Here is a 12,116-nt window from a genome sequence, read left to right as displayed (position 1 = left end):
TTTGATGTTTTTAATGGCAATACACCATGTTGAAAACAATAAAAATAAAGAAAAACCATAATGAGTGAAGGGTGAATTCAGTTTTTACATGACATGGGAACTTTAAACTTTAGCTTAAAAGACAAAATCAGACACAAAAACATCAGAGGAAATGTATTTTGTACCTTCCATTTCAATACAATAAAAATGCCCCTGTACAACAACTAAAAAGCCTAATAAAAACTTCATTGCTTAGATTACAGCACAGTCCAGAAAAATCTAATCTGAATGCTGAGGTATTTTTAACTCCTGTGAACCTGACACTTACTGTCCTATGGCTCATTTAATACAAGGTCCGTGCATGGGGTCATTTTCTAGGTGACTTTGCCTGCATGGAGGCGATTTTCCATGTAGTGCTCCTGTGGCCAGTGCCGCCTTCATTCAGCTCACAGCTCAGCAGGACAGAGTGCAGGGCCTGAGCGTAGCCTGCAGGAAGAAGAAATATATAGATCTGAAACTTCAGATTGCTGATAACAGACCACCACACTGGAGAAGGTGTTGAGGAATTGATGGTTTGTAGTCAGAAGATTTTATTTTTTATGTTTTATTCAATTTAAAACCAAAGCAGCAAAAAATGCTTACTTTGTTATGTTTACTTGATGCTTAAAAATGGTCATGGACAGGGTAGTTGCATTTGTATGCTAATCTAAAGTGAAGTGATTCAATTTTAAGAACCGATAACCTGGTGGCCTGTTTTAATCACGATTTGCAAATATGCAGCTGAAGTACAATGAGTAAGAAGTGGACAAAATATATATTACAAGCTTCATCAGTAATTTTGCAGGCATATACATATTAAAAGAAACAAAAGGCCATTTTAAATCTTTTTACATTTTAATATATTTGTATATATAATTATTGGTTATCATTAGCAGTGCATGAGATTTTTTTATCTTGTAAAATCTACATAAAACTCATTGCTTTAGTATACAAAATTGTACGCAGTTATACTCAGGATATAACAGGAGTCACAGAATATTCAAGTAATAATTAATTAATTACTGTTATGTGCATTTTATGTTTTTATTTCTAAGTAAAGTAAACTGCTACTTTCTTTAAACTCACTTTTACAAGATTCAAACGCATATAGAGATATTTTAGATAAAACTACAAATATCATTTTTAGTTATTGCATGTGAGGGAAAACTTGAATACAAAATATATTGTTCACATATAACAGAAAAACATTCCTATTTGTTAAACTAAAATAAATTAAACAGACATTCCTACAAGTTCCTACAATATTACACCCTACAAAACATTATGCTAACATACTAGTTCAATATGTGAATGGCATATGTAAAACATTACAGACCTAATACTCTGAATAATGCATTGTTAAACCTAGACTTAGCATGCAGCCTACCTTTAGGATTGTTGTAGAAGATGCAGTTGTTGGCGCAGGTGTTGGGGTGGGAGTCCCAGAAGCTGTCCCCACAGCAGCAGAGTGGTGGAAGCTCCACTTTCCCCTGCTGTAGCTTCTCCTTCATCTGAACCCGGAGAGCCTCAATATACCTACAGTTCATCAACAAGCCAACAGTTATAAAATTAGTAATAAATAAAAAGTCCTACACTTGATGTAAAATGGGTTTACATTGATTTAAAGCTTATTTATATCTTTCAGAATAATGAAAACCACATTCCCCACACATATTTTTATCATATTTACTAAAAAAATATACAATAGATTTTATTATGAGATTTCTGACAGGGTTTTGTGCTTGAATTAGGTCAATAATGCTGGCAGCATGGGAGAATTATATAAAAAAAATATTGAAACAAAATCGGCAAATGTAGAACAGCCAATCATAATATTTACAATGAATGGGTTTGGTACTCTTGATGACAGGTACAGCCAGATCAGGTTTTTAGAAAATAGCCAAAATCCACGTGTACCAAAAATACGCCTTGTGTAGCTCAAAGTGCATGAAATGCATGTACTAATTCTTTTAATTAATAAAGGGTGTGTTTTTGGAGTAACGTGAAATCAACCAATCAGTGTGTCACTTGCCATTTCCTTTAAGAGTCAGGTGTGCTCTGACTTTGGCACGTTGCTATCTTAACAGTGCGTCATTTTGTGCGTCTCAGCAGCGAATACTGACCTGCTCCTTCACGCTCTGAAGGTGTGTCAGCAGCTCATTTTAGTAAACATCAACACTATTTTATTCTTCTTTCTGTTTATATTTATGATATATTTTATATATATTCAGAGCATGTGGACCACAAAACCTTTTTTTTTATGTCTGCTATTCAGTAAAATCACCTGTTGGTCTCTTTGGCTTTCTTTGTTCTTTCTCTCCTCTTCACCTCCTCATGATCTTTTGTCTCCAGCCTGAGCTGCTCCAGAAGGAGGCGCTCCATCTCAGCGACCTCTCTCCTGCTCTTCTCCTGCTGCATTCTGCTCTCCTCCTCTCTCCTCTGACGTTCTTTCTCTGCTTTAATTCTAAAGGGGAAACAAAATAACAGCAATTTAAGACAGTAAATAATTAACATGTCTGATTAACCTGCTGAACATATTCCTTGTTGCAGCTGTATTACATGCCTTTAGAATGTAATGAAACAATAGACAATATGTTTAAATGAAAATAATGTAATGGCTTTTAAACTCTGCATCATGGAATCAACATAAAGGAGAACTCAAACATCAAAGGAAAGCTGCATGTCTGCTGTTCATTAAAATAACTGTTCATTAATCCCAAGTTAAAATGTTCAGTTAATCATATGATTAATGTTTAATGCCATATCGCCCAGTACTATATAACGCCATACATGTTAAAAGATATCAGATCTGATATGAAAACTCCTATTCAGTATAAAAATGTTCAGAAACCAAATTATACAAAAGGGATCTGATTGCATCATTATTTAATTTAACCTTTATTAAAGATTTTAACATTATAATTCTGGTGCAGTGTGGTGATAAAATACAATATAGTAGCTAGAGTGGAAATACTGTATTTAGTTAATTAAGTTGACATTAAGTCCAGCGACACATTAGCAGCTGTTTTGTGATATAACACCATGTCCTTTACCACCCAGTTCAGAAAGTACACACACACACACACACACACACACACACACAGAGAGAGAGAGAGAGAGACTGAGAGAGAGAGAGAGAGAGAGAGACAAAGAGAGACAGCTGCTGGCATGTTTCCTCTTTCCAGGTTGTTGAAGGTTGAATATGGAGCTACACTAGCATTTAATTCCTGTCAAACTCAGTTAAGCTCTGTTAAACTCAGTAAAACAATAAGATTATTAAAATTATAATTTAGATAACCTTTTTATTGATTAACACCACTGATACCACTATACACTACTTTTTCTAATAACTGTAAGGTATATATATGTACATATATATATATATATATTTATATATATATATATATATATATATATATATATATATATATATATATATATATATATATAAAAAAATATATATATATATATAAGCTTATACTTGTATATATATTTCTTACTGCACTTCCCATCATAGTTACCACGACACTTTAGGTACAGAAAACCGTAATATTGCACTTCTAGTTAGATACTGACTGCATTTCATTGGCTCTGTACCTGTAGTCAGCACATTGACAATAAAGTTGAATATAATCCTCCCTATTCTACTCTAATAAAAACATTGCCATCATCTGTTTTCTACTGGCTTTATAATGGTGTTATAAGCTCAGAACCGATAATCGCGACTTCATGTGGAATTTAAATAAAACTGAAACTAAAATCTGAATACAAAATCCAAAACATTCAATGCATGGTTTTCTATTGCTGTTTCGGTAATGTTCAGTTCTGATTGGTCCATAAAAATGAAATGTCTGGAATTTCCCTTTAAAAACAACATGATTTACGTGAAAGACATATTCATCACTTAAAATGTGTAATATTGCCACAGGTCAGCAAGATCACATGTACCGGTATGTAGATGCATTTGTCCATGAGCATGACTTTGATAAAACAATTCCCAGAGGCAGCAGAGTGTTTCTATTTTAGATTTAATGCTCACGCAGTATTGAAACAATTTGTTCCATACATATCGGCCATCTCTATATGAATCATTAACCGCCATAAAATCCAAAACAAGGAAGCAGGAGAGATACAAAAAGAGGAAGGGAGCTGAAAATAGTAAACTGTATGACATGACCACTCATCCTCACTAATGTCACAACAGAGACTGTGTTAATTTAAACTGAACTGTAAGGGTTGAAGTTTACTAAGAAGCTGGTTTTGTGGGTTACCTACCTACATTCATGCTCAACAAAACTACTTTTTTGTTTGCACAAGAGCTTCAGGGCCATTAGTTCATACAGCAAATGTCCATATGTTTGTAAATGCTTTCGTAGGCCATATATATTTTCTCTACAATTAAGGTATTAATAGGGATTTTTTGTGCCCTGTCAGTTACAGTTACTTACTTGCTCAAAACCACACTGAATTTTTCAGTAATCTCAAAATGATGTTTAAAAAATTATTTACTAATTAGTGTTGGTAACCATGTAAAAATAATCAATTTAATTACATGCTCTGTGATTATTTAGTCTAAATAAATCAGATGTATGACTTTTTGCTATAAAATGACTTTAAATGGCACAATTTAAATTAATTTTAGCAGAGCAGTAAATCAAATCAAATGACATCAAGGCAGTTTTTAGTGCATTCATTTCTCAGCGATTAATCAAAATTAAACACTAATACTAATATTGTTTTTTTTTTTTTTTTGCTGTTTAAACTTCATAGTGTTCCACTGTTGAACACAAGCTTTAGAGTGTGTGGGTGTGCGTGTGGGTGTGAGAGAAGCAGTAACCTTGCAATTCTCCTGAGGTGATTTCTGTGTCGCTCATGTTCCTTTACTTGCTCTCGCTCAATGTCCATGAAGAGGCGGCGATACATGGTGAACTGAGACTGCTTCTGTAGAACATACATTAAACCACCTCAAAACCTGAGCCTGTGCACAAATAATATGAATAACACAAATAGTCACAGCTGTATGATTATTCTTTTATCAGATTTCCATAAGTAAAATATGAATATAACAGGACAAACAGCCTAAGGCTGTAATGCTGCCAAGAATAGCAAAAAACTAAATTATATTCATTTCATGATAATAATGCATTTACAATATTACTGTGTGTGAACATTTAATAATATTTAGACTATAAAATTGGAATAAAAATGTTGAAATAACCTAAATAAAAAAATCTAAATCAAATTAAATCTCTGTTTAAACTAAATTAACATACCAGCTCATTCATATAAATAGGCTTTTCTCATCAAGTAAACACAATGGGCATTATTGAGGTCAGTAAGAAAATAAACTTAAAAATAAATAAATAAATAAATAAATAAAAAACCCTCAATAAGGTTATTATTGTGACAAGCCCAAAAATGATTTCTGAAAGGTAATTTGATGTCTGACAATATATGACACAACTGCAAATAAATTGTACAAACACTCCTTTTTTAAAATGTAGAAAGTCAGAGTAGAGAGTGTTGACCTGTCTCTTCAGCTCTTCTTCATCCCGTCCTGGCCATAGCACCTGAGTGGATCTGCTGTCTGCTGTTTTGAGGCTTGTGAGATATGTCTCTTTTAACAACTAAAAAAAACAAAACACAAATATAATACTTAGGTTAGTGTAAAATGTAATTAAAAGAAAAAAAAGAAATGGCCCATATTGTCATCATAGGCATCATCTAATGCATTGTGCTGTCACACAATGTGTACATTGTATCCAAATTCCATCATGAATACACCAATAAATATGCTCCAAATGACTGGGAATATATATTTTTTTACTTCTACTAAAACACTTTTTCTTCTTCTGTAAAACTGCCATTTTGGAGATGCAAGGTTTTTGTTGTACAGTCTGTAACTTAGTTGAGTCACCCACCTAAGAAGACTTAGGATTTAGGAACTGTCTGCTGCAACACCTCATCTGAATTAGCTTTTGCTTTAAGGATGTCTTTGCCCCTCTATATCTTTACACAGAAATGCATTGTGTACTGCTATGTTAATGTTTAAAATCTAATAAATCACCTTTATATTTCAACATTTGTATGCAACTGCATGCAACTTTGAGTTTAACACAAACTTTCTTACCAGATCATTCTGAAACATGACTGTTTTGCTACTGTGAAGTGGTTGATCATGCTGCCCTGCTAACGAAATCTCGTCTTCATCTCCACCTCCATTTTCATTCTCTTGCTGTTCTTCATCTTCCTCGTCATCCTCAGGTCTCCTCCTGGCATGTGATCCATGCTTCTGCCAAAAATGATAACATGTGATAACAAATGATTACAGGTTCAATATAGGCAGACAGGATACCTTAAAGGAATAATAATAAAAGTATCATAAATGTACAATAATATAGAGTGTGATGCTGTGAGTAGAAAGTGTTACAGCTTTTAAATGTGCCATTCAATCTGTATATTAAAACTGAACAGGGGTGTAGGGGCAATTTAGCCCAACCCATGTAACGTATAGCAGGTTAGCCCCACTCATTCATTCTAAAGTTGAAGTGCTTCAGTCTGGATTGGTTTTTGAACAAGGTAGACTCAGAACATAGGTCATTTACAGTGCATAGTATTATATATTGCTATATATCGAATAGTTTCTGAAAAGTGTACCTTGTAAAACCATGTATCATTTTCATTTCACTTCACAATTATGTGCTGCTTTGTGCTCTATCACTTAAAATTTAATTAAAATACATTTAAGTTTGTGGTTGTGACAAAATGTGAAAAAGTTCAAGGAGTTTGAATACGTTTGCAAGGCACTATACATATCAGTGTTAAAAGTGCAGTGTTTTTCTTTTTCAGGGATGAAGCTTGTATTAAAATGTATTTTCATTGTTTTGCCAGTGTTGGGCACACCTTCCATATTCCCCCTGGAAACTCTGATAGCTCCTCCCCTTCTCGCACAGTCTGACAGGCAGCCAGTCGATGTCTTACTTGCTTCATCGCTTTTCTAAGCTGTGAAATCAAAGCAGAATAATCTCAGATTTGAAAGCAAACAGCAGAATGCTTTTCTTATGGAATGGATAAAAATTATCTAAGCTATTATCTAGTTAACCTCCTTTCCAATTACCTGATGAGTGTACTGATTGGAGTTATCAGTGCTGAGGGCCTCAGGCTCTTGTGCTCTAGCTAAGCGTGAGTTGGGGCTGCAGATGGCTAGCTCCCCTTGTGGCCAGGATGGGAAGAGATTCATTCGAGCTGGGACATGCTGGGCTGCGTTACTGCTCTGCTGGACCATTCTGCACTCCCTCTCAGCCTGAAAGAAAACAGATAAAAAAAAAAATAGGCCAGTTTTAATATGCATCAAATTAAGGCATCTGAATAAACGCATGCATCTTAGATGTTTTTTTATAATATACAAATATTTGTAGTATTAAGAGGACATGAATAAACTTTTAAGATTTACACTTCATTTAACTGAGCTGCATATAAAGAACAAATGCTCAAAATACGTAAAATTGGCAAAGTACAGCAAATAAAGTATCCTTTTAACATACTTGTTCAAGCTGATTTAACAGGAACAAATTAATGTGATTAATTGTATTACTGTTTTAATGCAGTTTACAAAATGACACATTGTACATTGTACATCTTTACATATAGACGCTGCTAATTTCAGTATAGATATTTGTCTCTTTCAGAAACACGTAAACAAATATTTTTTGTGGCAGTGATTTTCATATTTTACCCTTTTCCTTAACTGAAATACAAGGACGTTATGTTTACACTGTGTTTATATAAAAGGCTTCATGTAAGGTTGATAGGGGCTGCTTACTACTCATAAAAAACAAAAACAAACAAACAGAGAATGAATTAATTTCAATTAAACAATAGCTTGCACACTTGTGCTGTTTGTTTACAAATAAAAAAACGTTATGTAAGAACTAAAAATTGTAATCGTAAGAAAGAGTCACTTATTTAAAGAATAACAAGATTTTTTTTTTTACAATATCGCCAACCATATAAAAAAGCATTTTTTTATGTAACAAAGAATACAAGCTCACAAATCTTGTACACATAACTAGCGATATACTGACAGAAGCCTGGGAAGATGATTTCAGCTTGTCATGAGCTAGTCTTCTTTGAAAATTCAAATTCAATTCAAATTTATTCGAACAACCATTGTGCCAAAGCAGCTTTACAAAAGGCATGGTCCGGGCCTCGGGAGGAAGCAAGACTTAAAAGGGGAACCCATTCCCTCTGGTTGGTATTATCATGTCTTGAGAAACCAGCCTGGTGCATTCTAGTCACAATGGCAGGATAGTTTGGTATTTAAGAAGAGCAAACGTAACAGCTGTTTATAAGATAATTGTGTTGTTCAATGTCTACTTATTTCTTCTATTGTGTGATTTAAAAACATAAATAAAGTATACAATTAAGTAAATAAATTAATGCGGCTTTTTCTTATTTATATATTGCCTTTATAATTATATATTATATTTATTTTATTTTTGTACCTTAAATCAAATTTTTGTTCAAGTTACTGTATGGGAATAGATACAGTGAACCCCGATCTGGAATAAAGAAGCAAATTTTGGTCCAAACAAATAAGTGGCCCTGGTCCAGATCAGCTAAACCAAGGTCTAGTTGGTTTGCAGTGTGAACGTGTACGTACTGTTATCTACAAAAATAGACACTCACAGACATGTAGCTCCACAGCAAGACTGAAATTTCGGACACCAAAATCTGTCTTAACTGATTAACAACAGTTGGGGAAAGAATGCTCGGAAGCACAACACTAAAAACAGTAATTTGTAAGGTAGGTATGCACTACAGGCTACCCTACAGATACAGTGACAAGTGCTATTCATCGCCAAATACCTACAATCAAACTTATCAGGTATTTCATTTCCAGTTCCTTGGGTGTGTTACAGAGATTTTAACATGTATTTTTTCACTGTATTTTCTTTTTTTGTAGGTTCATAAACCCTTTGAGGTCCTTTACCGTTTCGTATGACCTCTGTAGCTGCTGTTGATTGCGAAGCCGGGCCTGCTGGGACACCCGCCTGCGCACTGCCTCCTGAAAACGCTGCAGGCTCTCCTCCTTCTCTCTGCGCTCCTCTTCATGGATCTCCTCAGTGATCCTGGCACGGACCTGCCATACACACACATAGAAAAATATTATAACTGACCTACTGAATACACAAAAGCTGCACTTTAAATAATAATAATCTAGGTAAAACACACAGGTAACCAGTGTTTCTAATATCCCAAATTCAGACAGACAACAAAGACATTCCAGGGGCTTTTTAAGCTTTGGCCTCCATTTAAATGATTGCATATGTTTTTGTTATGTCGTTGTAATCGTAAGGTCAACACAGGAAGCTTATGCGCACCACTTGGTTTTAGCCTTTATTTCACCTCTTAACACAGCATCAAGATCACAACAATCTTTCCTCTACGATTGTTCTGACACTGTATAGAACTGTGATATCTCTACAAATATGGACTGATTTCTAACAGCATTTTATACTGGTGTACAGATCAATCTTTAAACAGTAATTCTATACATTTTTGTCTATTTTTGAATAAGATTTCTAATAAGAGGCAGTTTGTGCCAACATTTTTTAATCTTGTTATCGCAAAAATATATTTTTGCTGTTTGTATCAAAAGTAAAAAAAATTACACTGTTCTCATTTCACATTAAATACCTACTAGAGTTCCTGTCCAGTATAATCTATTTGACTTCTGTCCTGGCTATATTGAACGCATTATTATGCTGCCTTCAACAGTGTCAGAAATTTACGAGATAAGACCTCTAACCTCTTAAGTAGGAATTTCCGAGGAAGACTTCAAGGCAGCATCAGTATCATGACATGTTGGATCATTGACCTCTGTTACAATCTGGTGAAAATCTAAATTATAAATGTATCATATTGTGTGTTTAGTTGTGTGTGTTTAGTAAATTAACCAGTTAAAATGTATTAATAATGTTGCTGTTATGTACAGTTATGTGTAGTTAATGTGAACAAACAGCTTGGTCAAACCAAGCTGAACTGCTTGAATTTTTGCACCAGGGGTGGCACAAAATTATCCAAAAGCAGTGTGTAAGACTGGTGGAGGAGAAAATGTCAAGATGCATAAAAACTGTGATTAAAAACCAAGGACACTTCACTAAATATTGATTTCTGAACTCTTAAAACTTTATGAAAATGAACTTGTTTTCTTTGCATTATTTGAGGTCTGAAAGCTCTGCATCTTTTTTGTTATTTCAGCCATTTCTCATTTTCTGCAAATAAATGCTCTGAATTACAATAATTTTATTTGGAATTTGGGAGAAATGTTTAACAACAATGTTTATTTTATTCAAACATATACCTATACATAGCAAAATCAGAGAAACTGATTCAGAAACTGAAGTGGTCTCTTAATTTTTTCCAGTGCTGTATATGTAAACATGAACAATCTACAATATCCTATATTTAAATTCACACTAATCCAGCAACTCTATTAATCAAATTAAATTGATTAACCTCCTATCCCTAGGTTATAGTGACAGCCCCATGTTATAATGACAGTCGTAGTTCTGAGGGACTTGTTTTCTCTGCAGTTTCTGTATTAAACAGTGTGTTTCAGCTCCTTACCGCTGGGTGCTCCTGTCTCTCAGCTCCAGTCTCCACCCAGGCTCCCACTGGCACCACAGGCGGATTCCTCTCTGCCAGAACCCGGATTTCCCTGGGCTTTCTGGAGCTGGTCGTCCTCCCTCCATCTTTTACTCGACTCCTCTGTCCTCCTCGGTTTATTTGGGCGTGTTTCTGCTTACTCATGCTGCAGTATACCGTTATCGTTAGTGTAACCGACCCGGACCTGCCATTTAAACTACTGTAATTTAACGATACTGACAGTGCTCATACTGACCTGTATCCCTTCCCCTACTTATTATCGTACCGAACGCATTACTGCACCCTCTCAGAAAGCCTACTTACACTCATTTAGTGCTGTTTAAACGGTGTAGTTTTCTTAAACTAGTCTTATTCCAGTTTTATTGTAGTCTTATTTCAGCCGCTCTAACCCATTCAAAACTTTGTTGACACTGACGCCACAAGCATCGCAACCACTAGTCCCGCCCATTGGTAAATTCTATTGGTTGTTTGGGGCAATCTTTGGATTTCATTGGTCTGCCCTGCTGCCGATCAAAGATTGAGTCCTTTTTAAAACCACGCCTTTTGTGCTCCGCTTCAGATGTCGTTATAGGAGTGAACCGCGGCTGCAATACATTAGTTCCTACCTCAAGCATACACTTAAATTAAATAAACTGTTTATTTTTTTTTGTAAGTGCAGTATAACCTATATAGACTAATAAATAAAACGGTTGCTGCTTTTTCTTTTGTTAAACCTCACAACGTACTACACTAAGTAAAAAAGTACATTAATTGGGAAACTAGCTTACATGTGTTATGTTACTTTATTCTGTATATTTTTGCCATTTAATCTATAACATGAACGCGAATAACATGAAATCATAAAATATTTAGTGAACTTAAATGGTACAAAAGTTAGTAATAAACTGCCAGAGCTTTTAAGGGGAAAACTGAAAAAGAATTATAAATATTGTAAAAAAAAAAAAAAAAAAAAGGGAAATAAACTTTGGAAATGGATTTAAAAATGGTCAATTAACCAACTGTGATAAAGCATTACTGAAACAGATGCACTCACTACTGCACTTACACACTTAATTTGTATATTACACATATGACATACATAACTCTGTAACTATTAAAAGTATAAGATAAACCAGAGAAAGGTGAGTATTGTTTCTACACCTGCAAAAAACATTCGTAGGTTTCTAAAGGTTTCACCTTTGAGAAAGAAGAGGAAAAATCAATAGAGCTGAAAATGTTTTGCTTTAGATCTAAAAAAAAAAATAAAACCTTTAAACTCCAGTTTACTGCTAAAACTGAGACATAGTCCAGTATTAAGTTAAAAGCGCTAAAGGCGTTGTTGCCATGTTGGTTTAGCCAAGTGTCCATTAATGCATATTATTCATTACTGCTAATGGCAGATCTGGCTTCGACACAGACATCTGAAACCTGTAGGGCATGGGCTGGGC

At 34.5% G+C, this 12,116-nt stretch overlaps 1 protein-coding gene across 2 annotated transcripts; it reads right to left on the bottom strand.

Moving 5' to 3' along the window:
- Nucleotides 1–137: 137 nt before the first annotated feature.
- ccdc15 (coiled-coil domain containing 15) lies at nt 138–11,133 on the bottom strand. 2 transcript variants are annotated; one of them, XM_022678968.2, is made up of 11 exons: nt 10,925–11,132; nt 10,651–10,834; nt 9,011–9,160; nt 7,136–7,321; nt 6,922–7,020; nt 6,149–6,310; nt 5,547–5,645; nt 4,856–4,959; nt 2,303–2,482; nt 1,406–1,554; nt 138–465 (listed from the first exon to the last, which is right to left on the bottom strand). In XM_022678968.2, the coding sequence occupies exons 2-11, from the start codon at nt 10,831–10,833 to the stop codon at nt 347–349; spliced, it is 1,431 nt and encodes a 476-aa protein (XP_022534689.2). In that variant the 5' UTR covers nt 10,834; nt 10,925–11,132; the 3' UTR covers nt 138–346. The 2 variants fall into 2 exon arrangements, with proteins under 2 accessions (XP_022534689.2, XP_007245307.3); XM_007245245.4 differs by having other exon boundaries at nt 6,149–6,307; nt 10,651–11,133.
- Nucleotides 11,134–12,116: the final 983 nt, after the last annotated feature.

This window comes from Astyanax mexicanus, chromosome 1 (genome assembly GCF_023375975.1).
Source record: "Astyanax mexicanus isolate ESR-SI-001 chromosome 1, AstMex3_surface, whole genome shotgun sequence".
Classification (NCBI taxonomy): domain Eukaryota; kingdom Metazoa; phylum Chordata; class Actinopteri; order Characiformes; family Acestrorhamphidae; genus Astyanax; species Astyanax mexicanus.
The sequence above is the reverse complement of the archived record's forward strand: the minus strand, read 5'-3'. Positions and strand labels throughout refer to the sequence as shown.

Excerpts from the sequence above, each read along its gene's own strand:
- ccdc15 (XM_022678968.2), bottom strand. The coding sequence starts at position 10,833 with ATGAGTAAGCAGAAACACGCCCAAATAAACCGAGGAGGACAGAGGAGT. Across the intron at positions 6,311-6,921 it reads TTCCAGGGGGAATATGGAAG|AAGCATGGATCACATGCCAG; the intron begins GTGTGCCCAACA and ends CATTTTTGGCAG. Across the intron at positions 2,483-4,855 it reads CACCTCAGGAGAATTGCAAG|AATTAAAGCAGAGAAAGAAC; the intron begins GTTACTGCTTCT and ends TTTCCCCTTTAG.